General features: G+C 36.2%; 1 protein-coding gene across 3 annotated transcripts in view; it reads right to left on the bottom strand.

Annotated features, from left to right (window-relative positions):
* Nucleotides 1-25,186, bottom strand: part of RABGAP1L (RAB GTPase activating protein 1 like) — a 689,539-nt gene that overhangs the window by 530,582 nt on the left and 133,771 nt on the right. For all 3 annotated transcript variants that reach the window (XM_082612933.1, XM_082612934.1, XM_082612935.1), the window contains exon 11: nucleotides 23,681-23,822. In XM_082612933.1, coding sequence (XP_082469059.1) covers nucleotides 23,681-23,822 — 142 coding nt within the window. The remainder of the gene's footprint in view (nucleotides 1-23,680; nucleotides 23,823-25,186) is intronic.

Genomic DNA, 25,186 nt, shown 5'->3' on the forward strand with positions numbered 1-25,186 from the left:
TGCTAGGCATAGGGAACTCAAAAAATAATAAAATACCATGTGCCCCTTAGGAACTCTAGAATGTGAGAGAAATGAATTTAAAAGACCATTTTTATAATCAAGTATTTTAAGAATTATTAAGTGGTGTATCCAAAGTACCATTAGAACATAATGACAGAAAGGCTAGCACTGCCTCAGTGTGTAAGAAAAAAACTTCCAGAAAAAATTAAGAGAGAGAAGACAGGGCCTACTTTAGCTAGAAATGGTCAAACAAGATTATCTGAAGGGTAACACTTGAGCCTTAAGCTGAGATCTGAATGATAAGGAAAAGGCAGCCAACAGAAGTTCTGATCAAAGTACCTTCCAAACAAACAATAACATATGCAATGGCACTGAGAAAGGTCCATTAAAGGGAAAGCTCTAAATATCTAAAATACAGTAAACATTTGATAAACGGTACCTATTAGTACACTATCATGTCCTCTCCATTTTTAAGAAACTGATAATTTTAGAGATTAGATACATGAAGCCCATACCACTAGAACATTTGTATATTATTTATGTCTACCCTATTCATTTACCAAAAAAAAAAATTTTTTTTAGGTAGAAGTTAAAAATAGTACAAGTAAAATGAAGCAAAAATCAATTAATTACTCATTGATTCAAATACTTCCTAAGTACTCACTATACGGCCAAACTTAAAAAGGCGAAACAGACATGCCTCCTAACTTTGAGGACTTTATGTTATACTAGGAAAAAAAAGGAAATGGATGTAGACACATGAGAGCAAAGCAGAACACGTGCTATAACAGAAATAGGAACAGAAAAGTCAATGGCTGGAGTGGGGTAGGAAACATGCCTTAGATCAGAACACCTAAACTAAAGCAACATACAACAGGTAAATGAAAAACTAAGCCTTAACCTGATCAAAAAAAAGGCAAATAAGGAAAAAAAAAATGAAAGGTTATATACACAACTCTTACCGATAAAAGATTTTTTTAAACTTCATTAAGAGAGATACCTTTTCCTAAGCTGTGTAAGAAATTTATCTGCTAAATCTTTTACACTGAATAAAATAAATCATGTCTAAGAAGACATTTTTAACTCAACTGTAGAAATATCTATTATACCAACCTTTGATTAAAGTAGAAAATACAAAATTAGTATGACATAAAAGGCCCTCCATTATCCAACCTCTGTATTCGCTCTAACCTCATTTCCCACCCTTACAGGTGAACTATGTATATTTTACTGCACTCATAATGCTATTTCCCATCACCTGAAATTTTCCTCCACCTGGAAAGGCTCCCTTACTATAGCATCCAAATATTTCTAGCTAAATAATATGCATTAATCAAGACTGAACTCAGAGGCATAATTTTCAAGACAGCTTCCCTGAATTTTCAAGCTAAACTAAGTTCCTTTTAGTCACTTCACATTATACCCTGTTTTCATCTTATTAAAGTTGGCCCTCCTCATCCATAGGGTCTGCATTCGTGGATTCAAACAATCGTGGATCATCTGTAACGAACTTGGGAATCCAAGGATTTTGGTATCTGCAGGGAGTCCTGTAACCAATCCCCTGCAAATACACAGGGATGACTGTACTGCATTTACTATATTTTACTAAAATTATCTGTCTATGGGTCTTAGTCTTCATCCAGACTATAAGCTCCTCAAGGACAAGTCACATCTTATTTTTGTGTCCACAGCACTTAGCAGACAAATGGGTGCCCCCTAAAAGTTTATTAAACTTTTACAATTTTGATAAAACCTACTGAATAACAAATTTGAGCTACAGATGGCTTTCTAGTGATCAGAACTGATCCAGGAATAACATTTGAAAAACTTAGAAGAATAAATCATTAATTTTCTTTAGAGGGAACATCCTGAATATCAATAGTCTACATTTTTCACAGTCTATAGTACAGACTCTTCAAAACGGAGATCATTAGCAAGTGCCAAAGTACCTGTGGTCTGTACTGTGAAAGAGAGAAGATCCAGTTGCTCTGTGCACTTCTTAGGTGAATGAGTGGTAAAATGAAATTGTACTGCAGAAGTCAGAGCCTTCCATGTATACCCACTTGGATTGAGGGCCACTGAATCTCAGAACAGGTGACCTTCTATAATCAATGGTTCTCAATTCTTTCTGCCTCTATATCATTCACATATGTAGCCCATTCTCATGAATTATATTTTCCAACATACACAGTGAATTCTCAACTTAGAACACACACTTCTGAAGTAACAAGGCACTTCTATATATTGAGAATTACTGATGTATATATATTATTTCAATTTGAAAACATTATATAGGATTGGATATGTTGATCTTTTTATGAGTATATTTATAACTTATAATACATTTATTTTTTTTTAAATGTGATAAAGGCCAACATACAAAATGTGACATGTGAAGGTCAAGCACTCTATTAAATTCAAACTACAATCTGCTCCTTTGCCCTAAAATCTGGTTGCTAGTCATAGTGAAAGAAATGGAAATCTACTGCATCATTCTATGATTAAGGTGTATTATTCTACTATGCAAAATATCATCCTCTTTTCAAGAAAATTGTGAGAATGAAACTCAAGATTTCTTTTTTAACATCTTTATTGGAGTATAATTGCTTTACAATGGTGTGTTAGTTTCTGCTGTATAACAAAGTGAATCAGCTATACGTATACATATACCCCCATATCACCTCCCTCTTGCCTCTCCCTCCCACCCTCCCTATCCCACCTCTCTAGGTGGTCACAAAGCACTGAGCTGATCTCCCTGTGCTATGTGGCTGCTTCCCACTAGCTATTTTACATTTGGTAGTGTATATATGTCAATGCCACTCTCTCACTTCTTCCCAGCTTACCCTTCCCTCTTCCCGTGTTCTCAAGTCCATTCTCTACATCTGCGTCTTTATTCCTGTCCTGCCCCTAGGTTCTTCAGAACCTTTTTTTTTTTCAGATTCCATATATATGTGTTAGCATATGGTATTTGTTTTCCTCTTTCTGACTTACTTCACTCTGTATGACAGACTCTAGGTCCAACCACCTCACTACAAATAACTCAATTTCACTTCTTTTCATGGCTGAGTAATATTCTATTGTATATATGTGTCACATCTTCTTTATACATTCATCTTTCAATGGACACTTAGGTTGCCTCCATGTCCTGGCTATTGTAAATAGTGCTGCAATGAACACTGTGGTACATGCTCTTTTTGAATTATGGTTTTCTCAGGGTATATGCCCAGTAGTGGAATTGCTGGGTCACATGGTAGTTCTATTTTTAGTTTTTTAAGGACCTCCATACTGTTCTCCATAGTGGCTGTATCAATTTACATTCCCACCAACAGTGCAAGAGGGTTCCCTTTTCTCCACACCCTCTCCAGCATTTATTGCTTGTAGACCTTTTGAGGATGGCCATTCTGACCAATGTGAGGTGATACCTCATTGTAGTTTTGATTTGCATTTCTCTAATGATTAGTGATATTGAGCATCCTTTCATGTGTTTGTTGGCAATCTGTATATCTTCTTTGGAGAAATGTCTATTTAGGTCTTCTGCTCATTTTTGGATTGGGCTGTTTTTTGTTTTTTTTTTTGATATTGAGCTGCATGAGCTGCTTGTATATTTTGGAGATTAATCCTTTGTCAGTTGCTTCATTGGCAAATATTTTATCCCATTCTTTGGGTTGTCTTTTGGTCTTGTTTATGGTTTCCTTTTCTGTGCAAAAGCTTTTAAGTTTCATTAGGTCCCATTTGTTTATTTTTGTTTTTATTTCCATTTCTCTAGGAGGTGGGTCAAAAAGGATCTTGCTGTGATTTATGTCATAGAGTGTTCTGCCTATCTTTTCCTGTAAGAGTTTTATAGTGTCTGGCCTTACATTTAGGTCTTTAATCCATTTTGAAACTCAAGATTTCTTAAATTATGGAGTTTTAATCCCTTAACTGGATTAACATGATGTTATAAATATTCAACAGAAATCTTACTTTGGAAATGATCATAAGTACAAAGACTTCAAGAGGTATCCAAATTCTAACTATTGGAATTCAACTCATCTTTCTCTAAGTGTCTGTACCTCTAATATCTTGCATTTATTTTACACGTCTCTTTCCATCTTTAGACTGTAAGCTCCTTGAAGACAGGAACTGATCTTAAGCATTTAATACAGCATTTAATATATGCCTTGCATAGAGCAGGCTCTAAATATAATTGAATGTAGGATGAAAGAACAGAATGTGAAAAGGAAAGGTAAGTAGAACAGAGCAAAGCTTGGGAATGATGGAAGCAAGGAAAAGAAAACTAATACTAGAGAGCCATAAAGGTATGGGGAGAAAGACGAGCGAAAAAGCTATTAAGCAGGTTATAGCCGGGCAATTCTGAAGAGACATAAAAAAATCTAATACCCTTATTTCTCTGATGTAAAACTTGTTTGTGGTTTTTGTACAAAGAAAAAAGACAAATTAAAGCTCTAATTATCTAAAGCCGAACTTCTGTTTTATTTTTTAAATACCACTCAAAAATATTTAATGTGCTCAAATGGGTACCACTTAGAATTTTTATTGAATAATTTGTCTGTCTCTACTTACAGTATAATGGAAACACTAACAGTACTGTATTATGTAGACCTTCTGCTGACATACACTTTACAAATATTTACTCCAGCCCAAATACTAAAGCCAGTGTGATATTTTTAGCACTAAGTTTTGAGAAAGCTCAGCTTTCCTCCTGTAGTTATAAGAGATCCGAGTCACTCAACTCCCAGAGCCATATTCAAATCATTAGAACACCATATCCCCCTGGTGTAACAAGAGCCATAATTTCTCCAACTGAAAAATTAAGCCCTTTCCTTTTAGGAAAAGAGAGAACGGCACATGAATTAGTTCCGAAAGAGAGAATGCTAAAGAGAATGGCATATGAATTAGTTCCATAATATTTCTGCAAATTGTTAATAAACTCTCAGTCTTGCTTCAGATAAAGGAGTTAACTGTTTAAAAATGCAATTATAAAGTAATCGGGAGACTGGATTCTGGTCCGGACACTGTCACTTAATCTCAGTCTCAGTTTCCAGAACTTTAAATGAGATAGTTCAGTATAATTAAATTCAAATAACATTTATTGAGTACATTCTGTGCGCAAATATATAATGCCTAAATTGTTGCCAGGCTCCAACATTTAAATATTTTAATGATTTGGGGTTATCAAAATTGTCCTTGTTGAAATAGACTGTATAAAGAGAACCCAACAACTAGCACCCTCCTCCTCAGTGATTTTCCTCAGACACCTACCTCCCCAAGCCCTGCCCTTGGGAGTCATAGTTGCTCTCAGCAATTTCTGGCTTCAACCCAAACCCCAGCACGAGGCTGATAAAGAATGGCAGTCTGACATACTCAACTCCCACCTGAAATGGGGGCAGTGCCTGAGGAGGAAAAGGGAGATTCAAATAAGGTGCTAGTCTGAAAAACAAAGAAAAGGTTTTAGCATGAAAACCACTCATAAACCGTGTGACCTTGGGCAAGCGTCTTAACCTTCCTAAGCATTTTTTTCTATACTAAAAAAAAAATGGATAAAATACCACCTCACAGGACTGATGTGAGAAATAAATGGATAATTCACATAGTTTTCCATACATAATTTTCATTATTATTAATAACTAGAAAGTTGAATTAACTTGTTGAATCAGTTGCTCAACCTGTTTCCAGGGACCAGTCTACCTACCAAGTATTAAGGACATTCTACCTCAGGAGAGGGCAAGCAGTAGATGACTCTAAGATCTCTTCTAATTCAAAGGCTCACTGAAAATATGCAGCTGTATCACCATCGCCGTCACCAGGGTGTGTGAATGATCACACCAAGGTAGTCACTACAATCTTACAGTCTGTATCTTAATCACTAAGTTAGCAGCAAAAGGGGGTAAGGTGGCCATGCAAACACCAGACACAAGGTCTCTGAAATGGGCATCGCATAACTACCACCTGCTATTACTTATGGGAATAAAAGTCCAGAGGCTAGAGAGGGCTCACTTCACAATATGGAGAACAGCAATAAAATGCTGATAATAGTCCCAGGCATATGGATATGTTCAATAAAGTTAGCTTCTACTATTGTTATTATCATGTCATAGAAGCAGTCTCTGGGGACTATCACAAAAATAAGTTTCAAGTACTATAGGCTTTCAGGCACCCTATATACCTTAACACTGCTGGCAAACTGTAGGGTCTCCAGATTTCACCAGAGATCATTCTCCAGAACATTTAAATTTCTTCAGTCAGTTGAAACATGATTAAGATGTCTTAATCTAACACAAATACATTTTGTTATGGTTTATTACCACCACACAAAGTAAAGCAGGTGCTGGTCAAAGATGAAGCAAGCTTAAGTAACCACAGTGCTGACAGAGTAGGCACTCAATAAACATCTGGGAGGGAGAGAGAGAATCCAAGGGGAAAGCAAAAGTTCCTTCCCCTCAAATACAATGGATATTTCTGGGTTCCTAGTACTTTTGATCTGTATATCCATGGTTTGATGGGATCCCAAAACAATATATACCTCTTAACAGATAAAAATCCAAAAGGAGTGGGTGCGAGTAGAGAGAAGCAATGGTTTTTCATGACTCTTCCCCCACATTACCACAATAAAAATGCTCACTCTCTTCCTGATTTCCCTTTAGACTAATATTCAGGCAGATATATCAACCAAATGAGATTTTTAGAATTTGACTATAGGTATTGTGAAATACTAAATCTCTGACAGGAAGAGCAGTTTATATGATGTTTAACAACCAAATAGGTACTTATAAATTAAAATCTATTAGCCTAATGAGCATATAAAACATGTTCAATCTCATTTATAATCAAGGAAATGTAAACAAAATGAGATGCTATTTATCACCAATGAGAATGGTAAATATTTAAAGACTGATAATATCTCCTGTTGTTGAAGGTAGGAGGTAAAGGGTGCTCAGATAAACTACTGGAAGGGACATACATCGGCAGTCTTTCTAGAGAGCAATTTAGTAGTACCTATCAAAAGCCAGATTACGCTTCAGAGTATATATACAAAGAAGACTATTCTTTACGACATCTGTAATAGCAAAAAAGAAGAATGGAAATTGCTGTTAGAACCTTCAAAAGAGAAATGGAAAAGTAAGTTATGCTATAAACATGCCACAGAATACTATGCAATTTGAAAAAGTAAGAAATAGTTTAATGTAGTGTTCATAATAGATTGTTAAATGAGAAAATCAAGTTGCCAAACATGATATACATGATATACACAATGTTCCTTTTGGAAACCAATACATAAACTGTTAAATGATTTCTCTTGAGAATTAGTATTGGTGGACAATAGGAGTCCATTTTATATTTATTTTAAAAATTTAAGCAGTGAAAAAGAGAAAGAAAACTCCATGTATTTTTGTGTGTTTGTTTTTTAAGTAATACAAAGATGATTATTCTTCCCAAATCATAAATCAGTGACTGGCTTTACACAGTTGATTTTTCAGTAGTACTGTTAATATATTTAAATGTCTTAAAGATTTGATTAAGTAAATGATTTTCTCAGTCAAAACCCATTTTAGTTGATTCACATGCTTGGTTAAATTGAAATGACAAACATATCAATAATATTTGCAAGGGAAAAATAGAACATGCTATTATAAGTATACCTCAGAGAAAATCCACTTGGGGTTTTTTACATTTGGTTCATCATTTGTCAACAGCAACAATTATTTTAAGAACTCTAGCCTGTTTCTAACCAATCTCCTCTCTTTATTAGGCTACCATTTAAAATGTTATTGTTATCATATTAAGCTGAAGCCACTGTGAATAAATATTCATCTCTCTCTTAGCATGCTGGATCTAAACAACATTTTCAAACACATGAACCACTTTTTGGTTCACTTTTACTGAACCACTCAGGAAAATATAGTTACACCAAAAACGTTAATAGAAAGATGAATAAAATCAAGTCAAATTTCTATAAAAACTGTGTGGAATTTAGCCAGTTGCACTGACCCTTCAAGTACAAGGTTCATTTAAAAGTCGGCCCTACTATCAACAATGACATTTATAGGATTAAGTTAAGCCTTCCAATTTTCAAAAAAGTACCAGTATATAACTTTATTTAGAATATGATTGATGTGCACATAAATGTGTGAGATTTCTGTACTTTGAACACATTTCATTAAAACAAGAATCCTCAGGTTATGAGATGATTACTTTCCTTTAAAAAGAAACGACAAGGGCTTCCCTGGTGGCGCAGTGGTTGTGAGTCCGCCTGCCAATGCAGGGGACACAGGTTCGTGCCCCGGTCCAGGAAGATCCCACATGCCGCGGAGCGGCTGGGTCCGTGAGCCATGGCCGCTGAGCCTGTGCTCCGCAACGGGAGAGGCCACAACAGTGAGAGGCCCGCGTACCGCGAAAAAAAAAAAAAAAAAAGAAATGACAACAAAGAAATTTTGTATTAACCTAAAACTTTAGATATCAAAGATTTTCCCTCAATTCCCTTAAATTAAGTAGGAAAAAGGGGTTTTCATGAAGGAGGGGAATCCCATATCAGTTAAATTTCTGGGATTTCAAATAAAAACACCTTTGTATGTAATGTGAATTCTGAATAATATGATAAGAAACATGAGTAAGTGGTCAAGTTTTCATCCATACTTGATGTAGCACTAGCCTTGGTGCTACATCCAACAATTTGCACAACCAAATTTTATAGAATTCAATCTCCCTCTTATCTTCTAATATTCTTTCCTCTCCAATCTCATCCTACTCTGTAACATTTATAGAAAGTATTGATAGGGAAATTACAAAGGCAACATTGTGACAATGTCCATAAGTAAATTATAAATTAATTTTAACCTCCATCTATCAAGAAGTTTAAGACATGAAATCAGGCAATGGAGTATCACATTAGTTGGCATTCAGGAGAATTTGGCAGATTGGGAAACATGAAGAATTCATCACACTGAAGTTAGAAAAATGATGAAGGAAAGCTGCATGCATATTGGAATGACATGAAAATAGTACTAATTAGAAAGACTAGGGATAAGTTTCTACAGGAGTACTGGTTAATTCAAAACTAATTTTCTAACTTGTGAAATAAATATTTTAAACAAATTAGGAAGAAATAAAGAAAAGTGAACATGATCAATTAATGCTCGAAAGCATATCTTTACATTAATAATGTTCCAGATAATGTAAATAGTATATCTACAAAGTACTAAATGAACCAAATTTGACACCAGCATGAAAACAAAAATACCAAAAGAAAAAAAAAAGGAACACCAAAAGAAAATCAAACCTATAAAAGTTTAAAAACCAAATAGGAGCATTTTAAAATAAACATTTATTTAATTAACTCTTTTCTAAAAGCATACAATACAAAAAGAAACAATAAATAAAAACATACAATATAAAAACCCACAACTCATATTTACTATAGTCACAATCTTATACTTACTATAAGGTTACAGTTTAAGTTTCATGCAATATATTTATATTTTAAAATCTTTTGGATAAAATGTCTTAAAGTCTGATTTTCTTACCAAAGATTCTGTACTGCACTAACCTTGAAGAGCAATCTTCCCTGGATCAATATGAAAAAATATTTTTATGATCTTAAGGTGTACTTTTTCATTAGATTATCCATTTATGACAGTTTGAATTAAATAAAACATTTTGGACTTGCCAAAACAACCAACAGCACAATTGTACCTTGAATATTAACAAACTGTTCAGGCACACTTAAGTAACTAAATGAGAGGAAGGGTGCTTGCCATCACACCCATGTGATAAAACACTAACTCTAGCATGCTTTTCTTTTTCTTCTTGCTACTACTTCTCGTATTCCCTTTCAAATATATGTTCTATTAAGAACAAAATCAATTCATGAAATTTGAGTTGCTCTACCTAAGGTCATTTCAAAATGAAAAAGAAAAATTATTTTTTAGATACTTTCCACTAGAAATACACTAAAACTTTACTGTAACACACTATACGTAGTAAAAGTTTTATAAGAACAGTTTATTTTCAAGCACTAATAAAAAGGGCATTTATTATGTAATAAAATGTAACCAGCAAAAAGTAACATCAACTATAATGTGGCCCCATGTTTTGTACCCAAAGGACAGTACAGTTATAACAGAACATTCCGTTTCAAAAATTACATGAAGCATAGTTAAAGCTATTCATACATATGCTGTGACTGTCAGGGATGGCCAATTTTTCTGTAAAGGGCCAAATAGTAAATATTTTCGACTCTCACATGTTCTTATCTTTCTTATTTCTTTTATTTGTGGGAGAGGAGGGCTGGGGAAGACTGTATAAAAATATAAAAACCATTCTTGGCACAGAAGCAATACAAGAAAGAACAAGTTGTGGGCCAGATTTGCCAGTAGGCTATAGTCTGCCAACCCTAGGACCCTTCCCTTTCAAAGTAGCTATTCATTCCTATTTGCTTCAAAATATTAAAGATGAAAGAATTTTTAAATGCCCAAACTACATTTTCCAAAGGAATTAATTTCAGTAAAAGTAAGGGTATACCTATAGTAATATAAAAGACTAGACTATCTATTTTACAATTTAAATGTAAATCATTCCCATACACGTTGAACATGTTAGAATCAGAGTTCGATCTGCCAAATTCAAGAATCTTATCACTTAAAAAAATAAAACTCTAGATCCCAGTGAATTTTCCACAAGTTAAAGACAGTATAATAAACTTTCCAGGCAAAAAAAAATACTGTGGGAAATGAATTAAAATATATTCTTTGTCAACTGAAAGGTCAATTACTCTTTAAAACTGCATGAGAACTTTTGTCGTTTTTGGGGAGGGCGGGTGAGGGGTAAAAGACATGCAACCTAGAAACATGAGAATGTAGTTTACTTTCCACTGAATGCTTACAGATATTCATCCTTGGAGGTACTGTATTTTAAAATATAAATATTACTACATGATTGAGGTGGAATAAGATTAGACTTTAACAGACTGTACTCATGAATTAAACACTACAATTTTGTATTTTAGATTTCTAAATGAAATACAAATCACAGGGGAGGAAATTAAATGCTTGAGTTCAGCTGATACGGGACCCAATCATACTCAATCATCCATTGGTTAGATCTCAGTGTTTTCTGAAACACCACCGGTTATTTGCAGGGGAAAAGGTCAAAAGCCCAAACAATACTCCTAATCTCACAGCACTTAGGATCTAAGCCACATATTTGGCACTTGATTATACTTAGGTCAAATGCAATACACACTGTGATGTGGCATACTATTACTTAATTCCTGCAATGATTTAAAATGCTTATTCCCACCTAAAATGTAAGTAACCTTAAAGGAATTTTTGTCACTCTCAGTACCAAGCATAATGCTAAAATATGTAGGTACACAAATATTTCTTAAATAAATGAATGAAGTTAATTAATATACAAATATGCTCTCTTCCAGGATGAACTAACCCAGCACTAAGCCTTTAAATATGGTAATTAAAGACAGGTATGACTCAGTCACCTTTTCCCGTCAATTATTTCTCTAAAATCGGTTATTTTTTATTTCCAGGACCAGCACCCTAGTTCAAGCTTTATCTCCTCAAAGTAGACGTATATATCATGGATTCTTCACTATTCTAAACTGCATTTTACATAATATACTGCCAGCTTAATCTCCCTAACACAAACCTTTGCTCATGTCATGCCTGAGCTCAAAATCCCTCTAAGATTCTCCACTGCTTTACACAAAGTCTGTGCTGTTCAGTGTTTCTAGGGAGTTTCTCCAAGGCCTGCTCTCAACCTGCCTCTCCAACCTTACATTCACTGTCTCCTAGGCATACTGAAGATTCTGTTCATGTCTGTTCTTTTTGTTTTCACATATGTCAAAATGCTATGCTTCTTACTTTCTACTCTTGCAAATCCCACTAACTCTTTCAAACTTTCCCAGACTTGGTCATTTGAAAATGAATTGAAACTAGCATTTACCGGAGACCCACTGCATGGAACTCTCTGACAGACCCACAAAGATGAGCAAGAATTGAGCTTCTCAGAGGAATTTACAGTTGCTAGGAGAGAGAAGACACATGTAACTATAATTTAATATGGAATATCATAAATGACACTAAAAACGTGTAAGTAGAATTATAGTGGAATTCTGTAGTCAGGGAACAAGAGATTACTTCTGACTGGGGATAAGTAGAGGTATCATGAGAAAAACATCATTTAAACTGATAGCTGAAACTTGGCTTCAAAAGGCAGAGATGGGAAGGACTTCACAAGTAATGGAAATAGCTCAATAAAAGACACTCGAAACCTACAACAATCAACGCTCTTATAATTCATTTGGAAATTCATCACGTACTGTTTTGAAGTTGTCTAGGTCATTTTTTGGTCTTTTTTATTTTTAGAATTTAATTTTTTTTCCAGTTGTATTGAGATATAAATGACATACAGTACTGTATAAGTTTAGGTGTCCAGTATCTAGGTCATTTTTTGTTTAGCTAATACTGCATATATTTATACCCTTGGTAGGGCCTGGTCTAATAGGAGAGATGAGATATAAACTTGTAAAATAAGGGGAGTAACAGTAGTTATCTTGCATGGTTATAGTAATAAGTGAGGTAACATGTATGCAAAAGTGGCTACTATGTAACAGATGCTTGAAAAAGGATAGTTTCCTTCATCTCTGGTACCTAACTCTTTGTTACAGGCAGTTCTAAAATGACCCCTAAGATTCCTGCCTCCGGGTATAAACACCCTATAAAGTCCCTACACTTGAGTGTGGGTGGGACATATGAATATGATAGAGGTCATGGCTGTGATCACATTGTGTTACATGGCAAAGGTGAAGGGATGCTGCAGATATAAAGTCCTTAACCACTTTGGCTTTAAGTTAATCAAAGGGAGTCTATTCCAGATGAGCCTGACCTAATCAGGTAAACCCTTAAAAGAGGCCTGAGCCTTCCCTTAGAGAGATTCTCCTGCTGGCCTTGAAGCAAGTCCCCATGAGTGCTACAACTGCAAAGAAATGAATTCTGTGAGCTATGAAGGGAACCCCAAGTCTTAGATGAGACTGAAGCCCCAACCGAAACTTCGATTGCAGCTTCATGAGACCATGAACAGAGGACCCAGCTAAGCCATGCCCAGACTCTCGATCCATGGAAACTGTGAGATAATAAATGTGTGTTACTTTAAGGTGCTAAATTTTTTTGTAACTTGTTATGGAGCAATATAAAGCTAATTAATACACTCTCTCCCTCTACTTTCTCTCAAACACCTTCCCTTATCAAATGTTTTTTTTTTTTTTAAATATTTTTTGTTGTTGTTGTTGTTGGGGGTAGGAGTTTATTAATTAATTTATTTATTTTTGCTGTGTTGGGTCTTCGTTTCTGTGCGAGGGCTTCTCCTAGTTGTGGCAAGCGGGGACCACTCTTCATCGCGGTGCGCAGGCCTCTCAGTATCGCGGCCTCTCTTGTTGCGGAGCACAGGCTCCAGACGCGCAGGCTCAGCAGTTGTGGCTCACGGGCCTAGTTGCTCCGCGGCATGTGGGATCCTCCCAGACCAGGGCTCGAACCCACGTCCCCTGCATTGGCAGGCAGATTCTCAACCACTGCGCCACCAGGGAAGCCCCTCAAATGTATTTTTTAATCATTTTAATTTGTTGAAACAGATAATGTAAAAATGCAAGAATGAAACAACAATATTATAAAGTCCTTTCTTCCCTCTTACTCTCTCTCTTACACATGTGTGCGTGTGCACACACACACACCTTTTTTATAAATATAGAAAGTATCTGATTGGAAAAGAAACAGTATCTAGCCTACCAATATTATTTTATTGGAACATATTTCCTCATCTGTAAAATGATATAATAATAGTATTGACATTATAGGGTTGATAAGAGGATTAAATGAATTAAAGTTGGTAGGCAATTTAAATCCTTGTTACTCAAAGTCTGGTGTGACCAAGAGCAATGGCATCTGGTAGAAGTTTTTTTTTTTTTAATAAGACTTCATTTTAACAAGATCTCCAGGTAATACATGTGCACATTTAAAGTTTAAGAAGCACTTCATTAATGAGCACTTATCACTCATGTAAGTGCAATATGATCATTATATTTCTTAAAAAACTCATTTCTTTTCTATACTCTCTATCTTCTTTTCATTTGAATATAAAGAAATTTTATTTGCAAACTGATTTCTATAGTAAAAGCTGTTTGTGATTATCTTTTCTCTAATCAGACTATGAATTAAGAAATTAAAAAAAATAAACCTCTAGTTGAGTTTGAGACTATTTTGCTCTCTATTCACAATGAGTTAGAAGTAGTATTAGACAGCTAACGGTCACTCAGATCAAGGGGAAAAATTTTTTTTTCTAGATAGCATTTAACCAATCCAAATACAAAAACAAAACTGCAGATTACACGAAACATAAAAAGTACAACCAAGTGTGAAGCTTGCCTAATATTACTGTGAATCTGGTCTTTTACAATTACTTGGGCATGTGTCTTAAAGGAAATCACACTGTATTTGCCAACCACTGCCTTCTTGTAACTTTATCCATTTTACAAGTAACTAAATACAATTCTGAGGTCAACAAACAGAAAGCCAGTTTGAAATCCAAAGGAAGCAATACCAAGTGCACTTCAAGTTTCAAAAGCAGGAGCAATTCAGAACTTGTGGGAGTATATAAACGTGACAAGGTAGTTTAAAGGCAATCCCTATAGGGCTTCCCTGGTAGCACAGTGGTTAAGAATCTGCCTGCCAAGGCAGGGGACACAGGTTTGAGCCCTGGTCCGGGAGGATCCCACATGCTGCAGAGCAGCTAAGTCCGTGGGCCACAACTACTGAGCCTGTGCTCTAGAGCCTGTGAGCCACAACTACTGAGCCTGCTTGCCTATAGCTCGTGCTCCTCAACAAGAGAAGCCACCACAGTGAGAAGCCACCGCAATGAGAAGCCCCCGCTCGCCACAACTAAAGAAAGCCTGCACACACCAACAAATACCCAACGCAGCCAAAAATAAAATAAATTAAAAAATAATAATAATAGTCCCTATAATGTTGCATTGGTGGACTTAACTTTCTGCTAAGATTCCTTGCATTCAAATTAATACCCTTTAACACACTTCACTTTTTGAACAGCATTTGAAAAATATGCAAAGGTACCTTAATTCATTTTATTTTAGATCTTTCCCAGGAAATTAAGAGCAACTTTAGTCCTTTTAAATCTGCATCCCTTCTTAGTTAAATTACAGGCTAAGGTAAGACAATTTAGAGCGACTTGAACTTCCACTTTTGCTTTGACAGGCAAATTGCTGAAAATAATTAAATAAAAGAATACTCCAATTCCCCCCAGCAGGAACACATTTCTATGCCACCTCCAGTTCTAACTTTTGATATTTGCGTTGACAGAAATGTCAATTACAGAACTAATAATAAAGTGTATTGAAAATGTATGAAGTGTCTGATCTATAAAAGAAGAGAAACTATTACTTCCTACTCTGTGATTTTTGTAGCTTTTTTAATACAGGTGATGGCTAATAGATTTTCAAAAGACAAGGTGACATCTCAAACAGTGAAAAACTGTTAAGAACAGAAGTGAAAAATTTTTAGGGAAAAACAGAAATCTGATGACTTGTTCTTATTCAGACCATATATAAGAATGAGAAATTGAAATTTTTATGGATGTTTTTCATATTTTCAATTGCAATTCCATAAATGTTACCTCTTTTTTTCTAGTCTTTCTCAGTATGAAATCATATGAAACAATGTAAAAGGAAAAATATTTATTCATTTATTACTATAATTTTATTATAATAAATATATTTATTATTTATTCCTTCATTTATTATTTTTCATATTGTTTACTGAATCTCATTGAGAAGGTGGCATTTGAGGAAAGATTAGAAAGAGAGGAAAGAGAGACCCATGTGGCAATCTAGGAAACAAGGAGTTCCAGCCAGAGGGTACAGCAAGTGCAACAGCTCAGAGGCAGAGTACACCTGGTGTGTTTGAAGAATAGCAAAGGACAAGGGTGGAATTTGTGGGGCAGAAAGTAACAGGAAATGAGGTCAGAAAGGTTAAAAGCAGAGAGCAAAATCACAGACAGCCTTGTAAACTATGGTAAAGAACTTTGGCAAGTGAAATGAAAAGCCAACCGAGGATTTTTAGAATAGAAGAAATGTGATCTGAGAGATTTCAAAAGGATGACTATGGTGATATGGAATACAGACTAAGGGGTTGTGGACTAGGGTGGAAGGCAGCAGACCCGTTAGGAGGTACTGCAATAATCCAGTCAAGAAATGATAGGGACTGAGAGGTCAGATTCTGGATTCTAAGACTTGGAGCCTAGGAGTTGCCACTTGCTGACAGGGGAAGACTAAAGGCTTGGTTGTGGGAGAATCAGGCTTCACCCATATACTCCACTTGGAACACATCCTCTCCGTAGAAAGCAAAACCATCGTACGCATGCAAGGCCTCACGTCCAGCATGGATCTGTGACTAGCTAGGAACCCCTCTGGTCTGAGTGTGTGCACAGCCTTGCATGTGTACACAGCCTCCCAGACCACCAGTGATATGTAGAATCTAATAAGGCCCATTCATCCCTTAAATCTCCTTATTAAAATTCTGGTCAATCTGTGGTTTTCCCCAACCAGAATTACAACCTCATGCTACTTAAAACATTGGTCTTCCCATTCTTTTGCCATAAAAAAATCACTATTGTTTCCAACAACGTTCTACAAATATAGGGGTTTTCTACATTTGCTCCAAATCAAGTGAGTCCCTTCCACGGGTGAAAACAAAGCCACTAGTTTCACAGCTTGCCCCACCCTAGCAAAACCACTACGATAATAAGCCAGTGGTGGGAATGAGCAGAATGGGAGCAGCCTCAAGCACTAAAACACCAGACTGTTCTCACCCAAGGTTCAGTGGTTTTTCTTAAATAATGCTTCTCAATTTTTTATATAATTTGATCACTTTCCCAAGACCTTAACTGGCTGTTTTCTGACAATTTTATTGACATTTATGATTGCTTTTTGATGAGCAGATTTGCCAAGCTCCTCACCCAAGCCATTCTGCACTAAACACATTTTAAATGTAATTTGCCTGAGCAACCTACTAAAAAATGTCATAGAAAATATTTTTAAACATTTCTAAGTACGGAAATTGCCAGTATGCTAAAATCACTATTTTCTTTTGACTGTTAACATGCCTTTGTTGAAGAGCTTACTCAGGTGACCTTAAGTAGAAAAAGCCTCTAAGCAGAGTAAATAGCATTTGCAAAGACACAGAAGCACGTCAGGGAACTGCATGCATTTTGTTAAGTGTTACGTTAAGTGTTGGGTGGGAAACTATTTTTAGCTCTCCCTTTCCTACTACAGATGAGCTCAAATCTCTTACACCCTAAAAATGCCCTTTGTTGGCCAGATGCAACACAATGTTTTTACTCCAATCTCTTTTCTCGTCTTCTCCATCAACCTTCTTGAAAGAACAGTTTGAACACTATTCAAACTTCTCCCCTTCCTCACCTCTAGCCAATCCTCAATCCACTACAATAAGGCTTCCTTCCCAACTTTACTAAAATTACCCTCAGAGGGGTTCAGTAATCTCTCAGATTTACCAAATCCAATTAACAATTTTTGGTCCTTATCATACTGAAACTCTTGTTCCATTTGTCAATACTGCACATCACTCCTTCCTTCTGAATCTCCACTCCTTAGTCTATTACTACATTGTCTTAGCTCCCCTCATATTGTTCTGATCATTTTTCTGCAGATAAGTCCTTTAGCTGCACTTATAGGATCTCTTAAACTCTACTTCTAACCACCCCCCCATTTCTCCCAAGGAAATTTCAGCCATTATCACTGCTTCACACTGATGACTCTCAAACCTTTATCTCCAGTTGTAAAACTTCTCTCACAATTTAAGACTATTTCTAATAACTGAAAAGTAGTTCCACTTTAATGTTCCACAGTGAGTTCAAATTCATCAGCGTCTGAAACGGAATGAATCTTACCCTCACCACCAAACCGACTCTTCCCAGGTGTTCCCTATCTCATTTGTTGGTATCCACATCATCCAGTCACCTCAGCTACAAACCTAGATTGAATTTATGATTCTTTCTCCTCCCTTGTCTTCTGCTGCCCATGACATCCAATTAAGTTACAAGCCCCACTGCTTTAACCTCAGAAATATTCTCAAATCTTTTACCCCTCATTCCTTACATTTTGAGGTAGTCATTTTGACACTGTGTCAAAAGAACTTGGTCAAAATGGCTGTGTCAGAAATGAAGGTTGACAGCATAGCACAGGGAGATGGGCTTGGTGCTTTGTGACCACCTAGAGGGGTGGGAGAGGGAGGGTGGGAGAAACTAACACGGTATTGTGAAGCAATTATACTCCAATAAAGATCTATTAAAAAAAAAGAAATGAAGCTTGAGCCCAATTTAGCTCTCTGCCAAGACTGGAAAATGATGGCCTATCCAATACGTCCTACATGATTTTAAGATCCTGGCAGTGAATGTTTCTAAATATTTTGCTCATCAATAACAAACAAACACTGGGACCATTTGGTTTGCCATTTACTTCTAAATGTATCCGTTTTCTAGTAATGTTACTTTCCATAAGTAAATGGTTCTTCCCTTAAAGTACACATCTATACAACTTTCAGATCTCATCAACCCTAAAGTAATTTTCACTGGATCAAAAAATAGCTTTCCAAGACTTGAATGGCACTGAGTAATATGTCGGACAAAATGCATGGTAAATAAACTAATGGTGTGCTTCTGTGTCTGAAAGACTTCTTTTGAAGAGAATATTTTGGCTTCCAGTAGATTTTGTACAACCTGTCATTTAAAGAAGTATGTGTGGCTTCTAGCTGACATATTTTAAATTTTCTATATCTAAAGTTCTTTTTCTTTTTAATGCACCAGTTTGTCTGCATGCTTTAAATCACTCTTCAAAATGCTTTCACATAAAACAATGCTATTTGGAAAATAGGTCTCATGTTATATTTTCATATTATATTGCATTACATCCTTCTATCCAAAGTTCATGATTATAGACAGATGTAAAATATGATCTAGAAAATGTAAGATCTACAATATCTTGTCTGTAAAGGGAATACTAAAAACACTACCTTTTAAGCAATTAGAAGCAGAGTTACAATTCAGTGGTTTAAAGAAGAATACAGGCATGCCTCATTTTATTGGTCTTTGCTTTACTGCTCTTGGCACATATTGTGAACTTCACAAATTGAAGGTTAGTAGCAATCCTGGGTCCAGCAAGTCTATCAGCAGCATTTTTCCAATAACATTTGCTCACTTCAAGTCTCTGTGTCACATTTTGGTAATTCTCACAATATTTCAAACTTTTTCATTATTATTACATTTGTTATGGTGATCTGTGAACAATGATTTGATGTTACTATTGCAAAAAGATTACAACTTGCTGAAGGCTCAGATGATGGTTAGCATTTTTTAGCAAAAAAGTATTTTTTAATTAAGGTATGTATACTGTTTTTAGCTATAATGCTATTGCACACTTAATAGACTACAGTGTAGTATAAACATAACTTTTATATGCACTGGGAAACCAAAAAATTCATGTGGCTCACTTTATTATGATATTTGCTTTATTGCAGTGGTCTGGAACACAACCCACAGTACCTCCAAGGTATGCCTGTACTTTGATTTTGTGTGTCATGAAAATTCATGCACTTTAGGGTAAGACTGCCATAGGTTTGAATTCTGTAGATTATACGTTTTTAGCCCTATGACCTCGAATAATTTATTTAAAATTTTTTAGTCTATTTCCTCACATGTAATATAAAGATGATAATAGTCATTTCTCAGGACTGATGTGAGTAAAATATGAAACTAGGTCTATTAAATATCAAATACATTATATACACAAAGCAGATATTTAATCCATTTTAGTTAGTTATCCTTCTTTTAAGTTAGTGGATAGAAGTGAGGAATTTTTATTGACTAAACTAGAATAAAAGGCATAATTATGTGATACTAAATTGTATAATATATTTTTACTGAGTAGGGCGGAGTCATTCTATTATTTTTCTTCTTTCCCAATTCTAGCTCCATATGTTTTTTCATTTCTAAAGAAAATGGCATTTTTGCAAAACATTACCTGAAATCTTGTGTTCAAGTAACTTTCTGGTACATACTTGTCACACCTATTTATTCTTCTTCCTGAGCACACAGCTCAATTATATTCCCCAACCACCCCTGTGGTTCTTGTTTAGCAGAAAAGAATGTGCACAGCTTCCACATCTGGCCCAAAATTCTCCTTCATGTGATCTCTGGTCTTTTCCTCTTCATGTTGGCTGGGATAGAGATGACAACAGTGTTCCCGGAAGTCATATAAAATATAATGGAGTGGGCTCCCCTGGTGGCACAGTGGTTGAGAGTCCGCCTGCTGATGCAGGGGACACGGGTTCATGCCCCGGTCTGGGAAGATCCCACATGCCGTGGAGTGGCTGGGCCCGTGAGCCATGGCCACTGAGCCTGCGCTCCACGGCGGGAGAGGCCACAACAGTGAGAGGCCCGCGTACGGCAAAAAAAAAAAAAATAATAATAATGGAGTCACACAATGGAAGTAAGGGCTGAACTCTGGGATCACTAGAATACTAAGAGAGTGAATGTTCTGTGACTCCACATAAAAGGACATAAAAGGCATTGTAACTTCCACCTTGGTTTCGGGGATTGCCATCTGGGGAAAGCTAACCATTATACCATAAGGACACCCAACCAGAACCATGGGGAGGCCTATGTGGAGAGGAAGTGAATTTTCTTGCCAACCGCCAGCATCATTTTGGCAGCTGTGTGAATCAGCCCCTTGGAAGCTCCTCCAAGCTTTCAGCCCCACCCAATGAAGTTTTCAGATAACTATATCCCCTAGATAATATCTGACTCTTCCTAAGGAACTCTTAGCCAGAATTGACCAGAGAAGCCTAATTCCTGACCCACAGAAACCATGAGATAATGAACGTTTTTTAAGTAAAAAAAAAAAATTACTTCCAACCACATGTAAAAATTTAAACAGATCACAGACAAATCATTAAGGAAAAAAACTGACAGGGAATTCCCTGGCGGTCCAGTGGTTAGGACTCCATGCTTCCACTGCAGGGGGCCCATGTTCGATCCCAGGTCAGGGAACTAAGATCCCTCAAGCTGCACGGCACAGCCAAAAAAAAAAAAAAAAGACAAATTAAACTTCACAAAAATTAAACTTTTGTTTCTCAAAAGACAATGTTCATTTCTTTTTATGGCTGAGTAATATTCCATTGTATGTATGTGCCACATCTTCTTTATCCATTCATCTGTCGATGGACACTTAGGTTGCTTCCATGTCCTGGCTATTGTAAATAGAGCTGCAGTGAACATCGCAGTACATGACTCTTTTTGAGTTATGGTTTTCTCAGGGTATATGCACAGTAGTGGGATTGCTGGGAGTGAGGTGGATGAACCTAGAGTCTGTCATACAGAGTGAAGTAAGTCAGAATGAGAAAAACAAATACCATATGCTAACACATATATATGGAACCCCCCCACCAAAAAAAAGTGGTTATGAAGAACCTAGGGGCAGGACGGGAATAAAGACGCAGACATAGAGAATGGACTTGAGGACACAGGGAGTGGGGAAGGGTAAGCTGGGATGAAGTGAGAGAGTGGCATGGACTTATATATACTACCAAATGTAAAATAGATAGCTAGTGGGAAGCAGCAGCACAGCATAGGGAGATCAGCTCGGTGCTTTGTGACCACCTAGAGGGGTGGGATCAGGAGGATGAGAGGGAGGCACAAGAGGGAGGGGATATGGGGATATATGTATACATATAGCTGATTCACTTTGTTATAAAGCAGAAATAACACACCATTGTAAAGCAATTATATTCCAATAAAGATGTTAAAAAAAAGATATTGTTCAGAAAATGAAAAGGCAAACTACAGAGAAGGGGAAAATATTTGCAAAACATATCCGATAAAGGACATTTGCCAACATATATAAAGAAATCTTAAAAATCAACAAGGAGACAAATAACCCAATTTTTAAATGGGCAACAGATTTGAATAGAGTCTTGACCAAGAAGATAAACAGATGGCAAATACCATAGAAAAAGATGCACGACAGCATTAGTCATTAGAGAAATTCAACTTAATATCACAAGATTTGATTATACACCCTCTAGAATGGCTAAAATTTTAAAAACTGACAATGCTGAATGTTGATAAGGATACAAAGCAACTGACTCATCAGGAAGGAAAATGGCACAGCTACTTTGAAAAACAGCTCAGTTGTTTCCTACAAAGTTATCAACATACACTTACTGTAGGACATAGCCATTCCGCTCCTAGGTGTTTACCCAAGAGAAATGAAAGCACATATTCACTAAAGACTCATACTCAAATGTTCATAGCAGCTCTATTCCTAATAGCCAATAGCTAAAAACAACTAAAAGGTGTATTAACTGGTGAAGAGATAGATAAACAAATCGTGGCATATCTTTACAACAGATTACTAGTAATAATAAAAAGGAACCACCTATTGATACAACATATATAAATCTCAAAAGTATTACGCTATGTGAAAGATGCTGTATATCAATACAAAAGTCTGTACGATATGATTCATTTTATATGAAATTGTAGAAAAGGCAAAACATGGTGACAGAACACAGAGCAGTGATTGACAGAGACCACAAGTGAGGGGGAAAGATGGACTGTAAAGGGGCATGAGGGAAATTTGGCCGGGGGGAGGGTGGAGTGAGGGGTGGTTAATGGAAATGTTTTATATCATGATTCTTGCGGTAGTTATACAGATGTATATCCATTTGCCAAAATTTGATGAACCATACACTTAAAACATGTACATTCTACTGTATGTAATTTATACCTTCATAAATTTTTTAAATGAAACAGAATAATGTCTAGCATACTAAGCACTCAACAAATATTAACTAAAAATAACTTATTTTTATGGCAATCAAAGAAAGGAATGGTTTCATAGAGAGAAAGACTAAATTCTAAAATGCCCTTTTCAAAGATAACATAAATTAAGAAATTTTCTTTTAATAAACCCTACCCTGTAAGCAGATAATATAAAGGTTAAAAGTAAAGATCTGTCATTTAGCTCTAATTCCTATAAAAAGAACTGAGCACAGAGCCAAATGAAGTGTGACTCTCGTGAGGTTGGTTAGCATCTCTCAGCAGCATTCAAGTAGTAAACAGAGCAGATACCAGCTAGTATTTCAAAAAAGTGAATGGTAAGTGAAAAGGCAACAACAAAAAACAAGTCAGAACTGAATAATGTCAAATGAGGAGTAGGACATGACATATCACTGAAATTCTAAAAACACTTGAGGGAATTTGAAATTTCTCATTAAACACTTCAAAAATACTTAAAATAGGGAGCAAGACAACAAAGTTAGGCTGTCAAATTTAAATAGTTGCATAAGTGGGACTGGGGAGTATTCAACCAAGGAACCAAATAGACCAAATTCTCTTCTGCATCTAGTAGAATCTAGTCTAAGAGTAGCAGAGACTACAGAGAATCACCACTCCTCCCTTTATCCCTCCCATAGGCACGCGCGCACACATACACACACAAACACACACACACACACCACACATCGTTGAGGATTATAAGTAAAGCAGCTATGTAAAGAGAGGGAACTGAATAAATTTCACTTCTTACCCTCTTCTGCTTCATCCTCCTGGGGTGACAATGGGCCCCCTCCACTAGTAGGAGTGAATGGTTCCTCCTTCTCAGACTCTCGCTGTAGACTCACCACCTCATATATTGCATCTCCAGCATTGGTATGGCCTTTTCCCTCAGACTGAGAAAGATATAAACACGTTTCAACATTAGAAATTTGAAAGAGGGACTTCCCTGGTGGTCCAGTGGTTAAGACTCCACGCTCCCAATGCAAGGGGCCCAGGTTCAATCCCTGGTTAGGGAACAAGATCCCATATGCTGCAAGTAAGACCCAGCGCAGCCAAATAAACAATTTTTTTTTTTTTAAAAAAAAGGGAATTTGAAGAAAACATTGAAAGATAGTATATTTCAGTGGTCCTTAAAAAGAGCTAAAATGAGGAGCAGCATGTCATGTTTGATCTACAGCATGTGTAAAGTTGAGAAAAATTTTTAAAGTATATTGTTCTTCACATAATATTCTAAATGTATGGTTATTTTAGTATTATTTTAACCAATACAATGAAACCTACTAACCACTTTGAGAAAACCCAATTTCTTTTATCAGAAAAACCTGAGACAGCACAGATTCCAGGGCAGACAGATAAGCAAGTGATGCTGGATTCTCAGGACTGACTACCTTGCTCTGAGGTAAAGAGATACCAGCTATATCCATCAGCTAATTCATGGAAGTAGATACTTATCACCTTATAAATGGTTTATATTCTAAATGGCCTTTGATTAAGGAGGAAAAATTAAGGCAGCAGGCAATTAACCAACCTAGCACAGCCTACAAAGCCCTAGATAAACTGGACCTTGCCTCTCTCTTAAGCCTCATCTCACACCCAAAGACTGTTACTACATTTCAGCCACTCTGGCCTTGTTTCAGCTCCGGGAACTTTAAATTCTTTCCCCACTCAAGGTCTTGGGACATCCTTTTCTCTCTGCCAATACAGCTTTTCCTCCTACTCTTTGCTAACTCCCATCAATCCTGGATACTTACCTCCTAATGTCACTTTACAAAGAAGCTAAACGAAGTTTCCATGTTTTTGATTCCCTGCATACCTTGTCCTTCTCCTTCACTGCACTTCCTACAATATAACTACACATATTTCTTATTATTATATTTATTTCTTTAATGGCTATCTCATCCAGAAGAGAGGAAGCATTATATGCCCAAGGATTATGTTGACTTCCAATCAGAAGTAATATGGTACCTGACACATAGAAGGTACTCAACAAATATCAGTGGAATGAATGACTAGACTAATGGTAAAACATGAATTTTAGAGTCAAATAGATCTGAGTCTGAACTCAAATTTCACTACTAATAAGAGTGTGCTCTTGGACAAAATAATTAACTTTGCTGAGTCACAGTATCTATATCAATAAAATGGAAATAAACCACCTTAAAATTATTAAGAAGATTAAATATAACAATACTTTGAACATAAACCAAAGTGCCTGGAACAAATTTATACTACTATTATTATTATTTCAATGTTTGTA

This window comes from Mesoplodon mirus (genome assembly GCF_964341445.2).
Source record: "Mesoplodon mirus genome assembly, chromosome: 3".
In the NCBI taxonomy this organism is placed as follows: Eukaryota; Metazoa; Chordata; class Mammalia; order Artiodactyla; family Ziphiidae; genus Mesoplodon; species Mesoplodon mirus.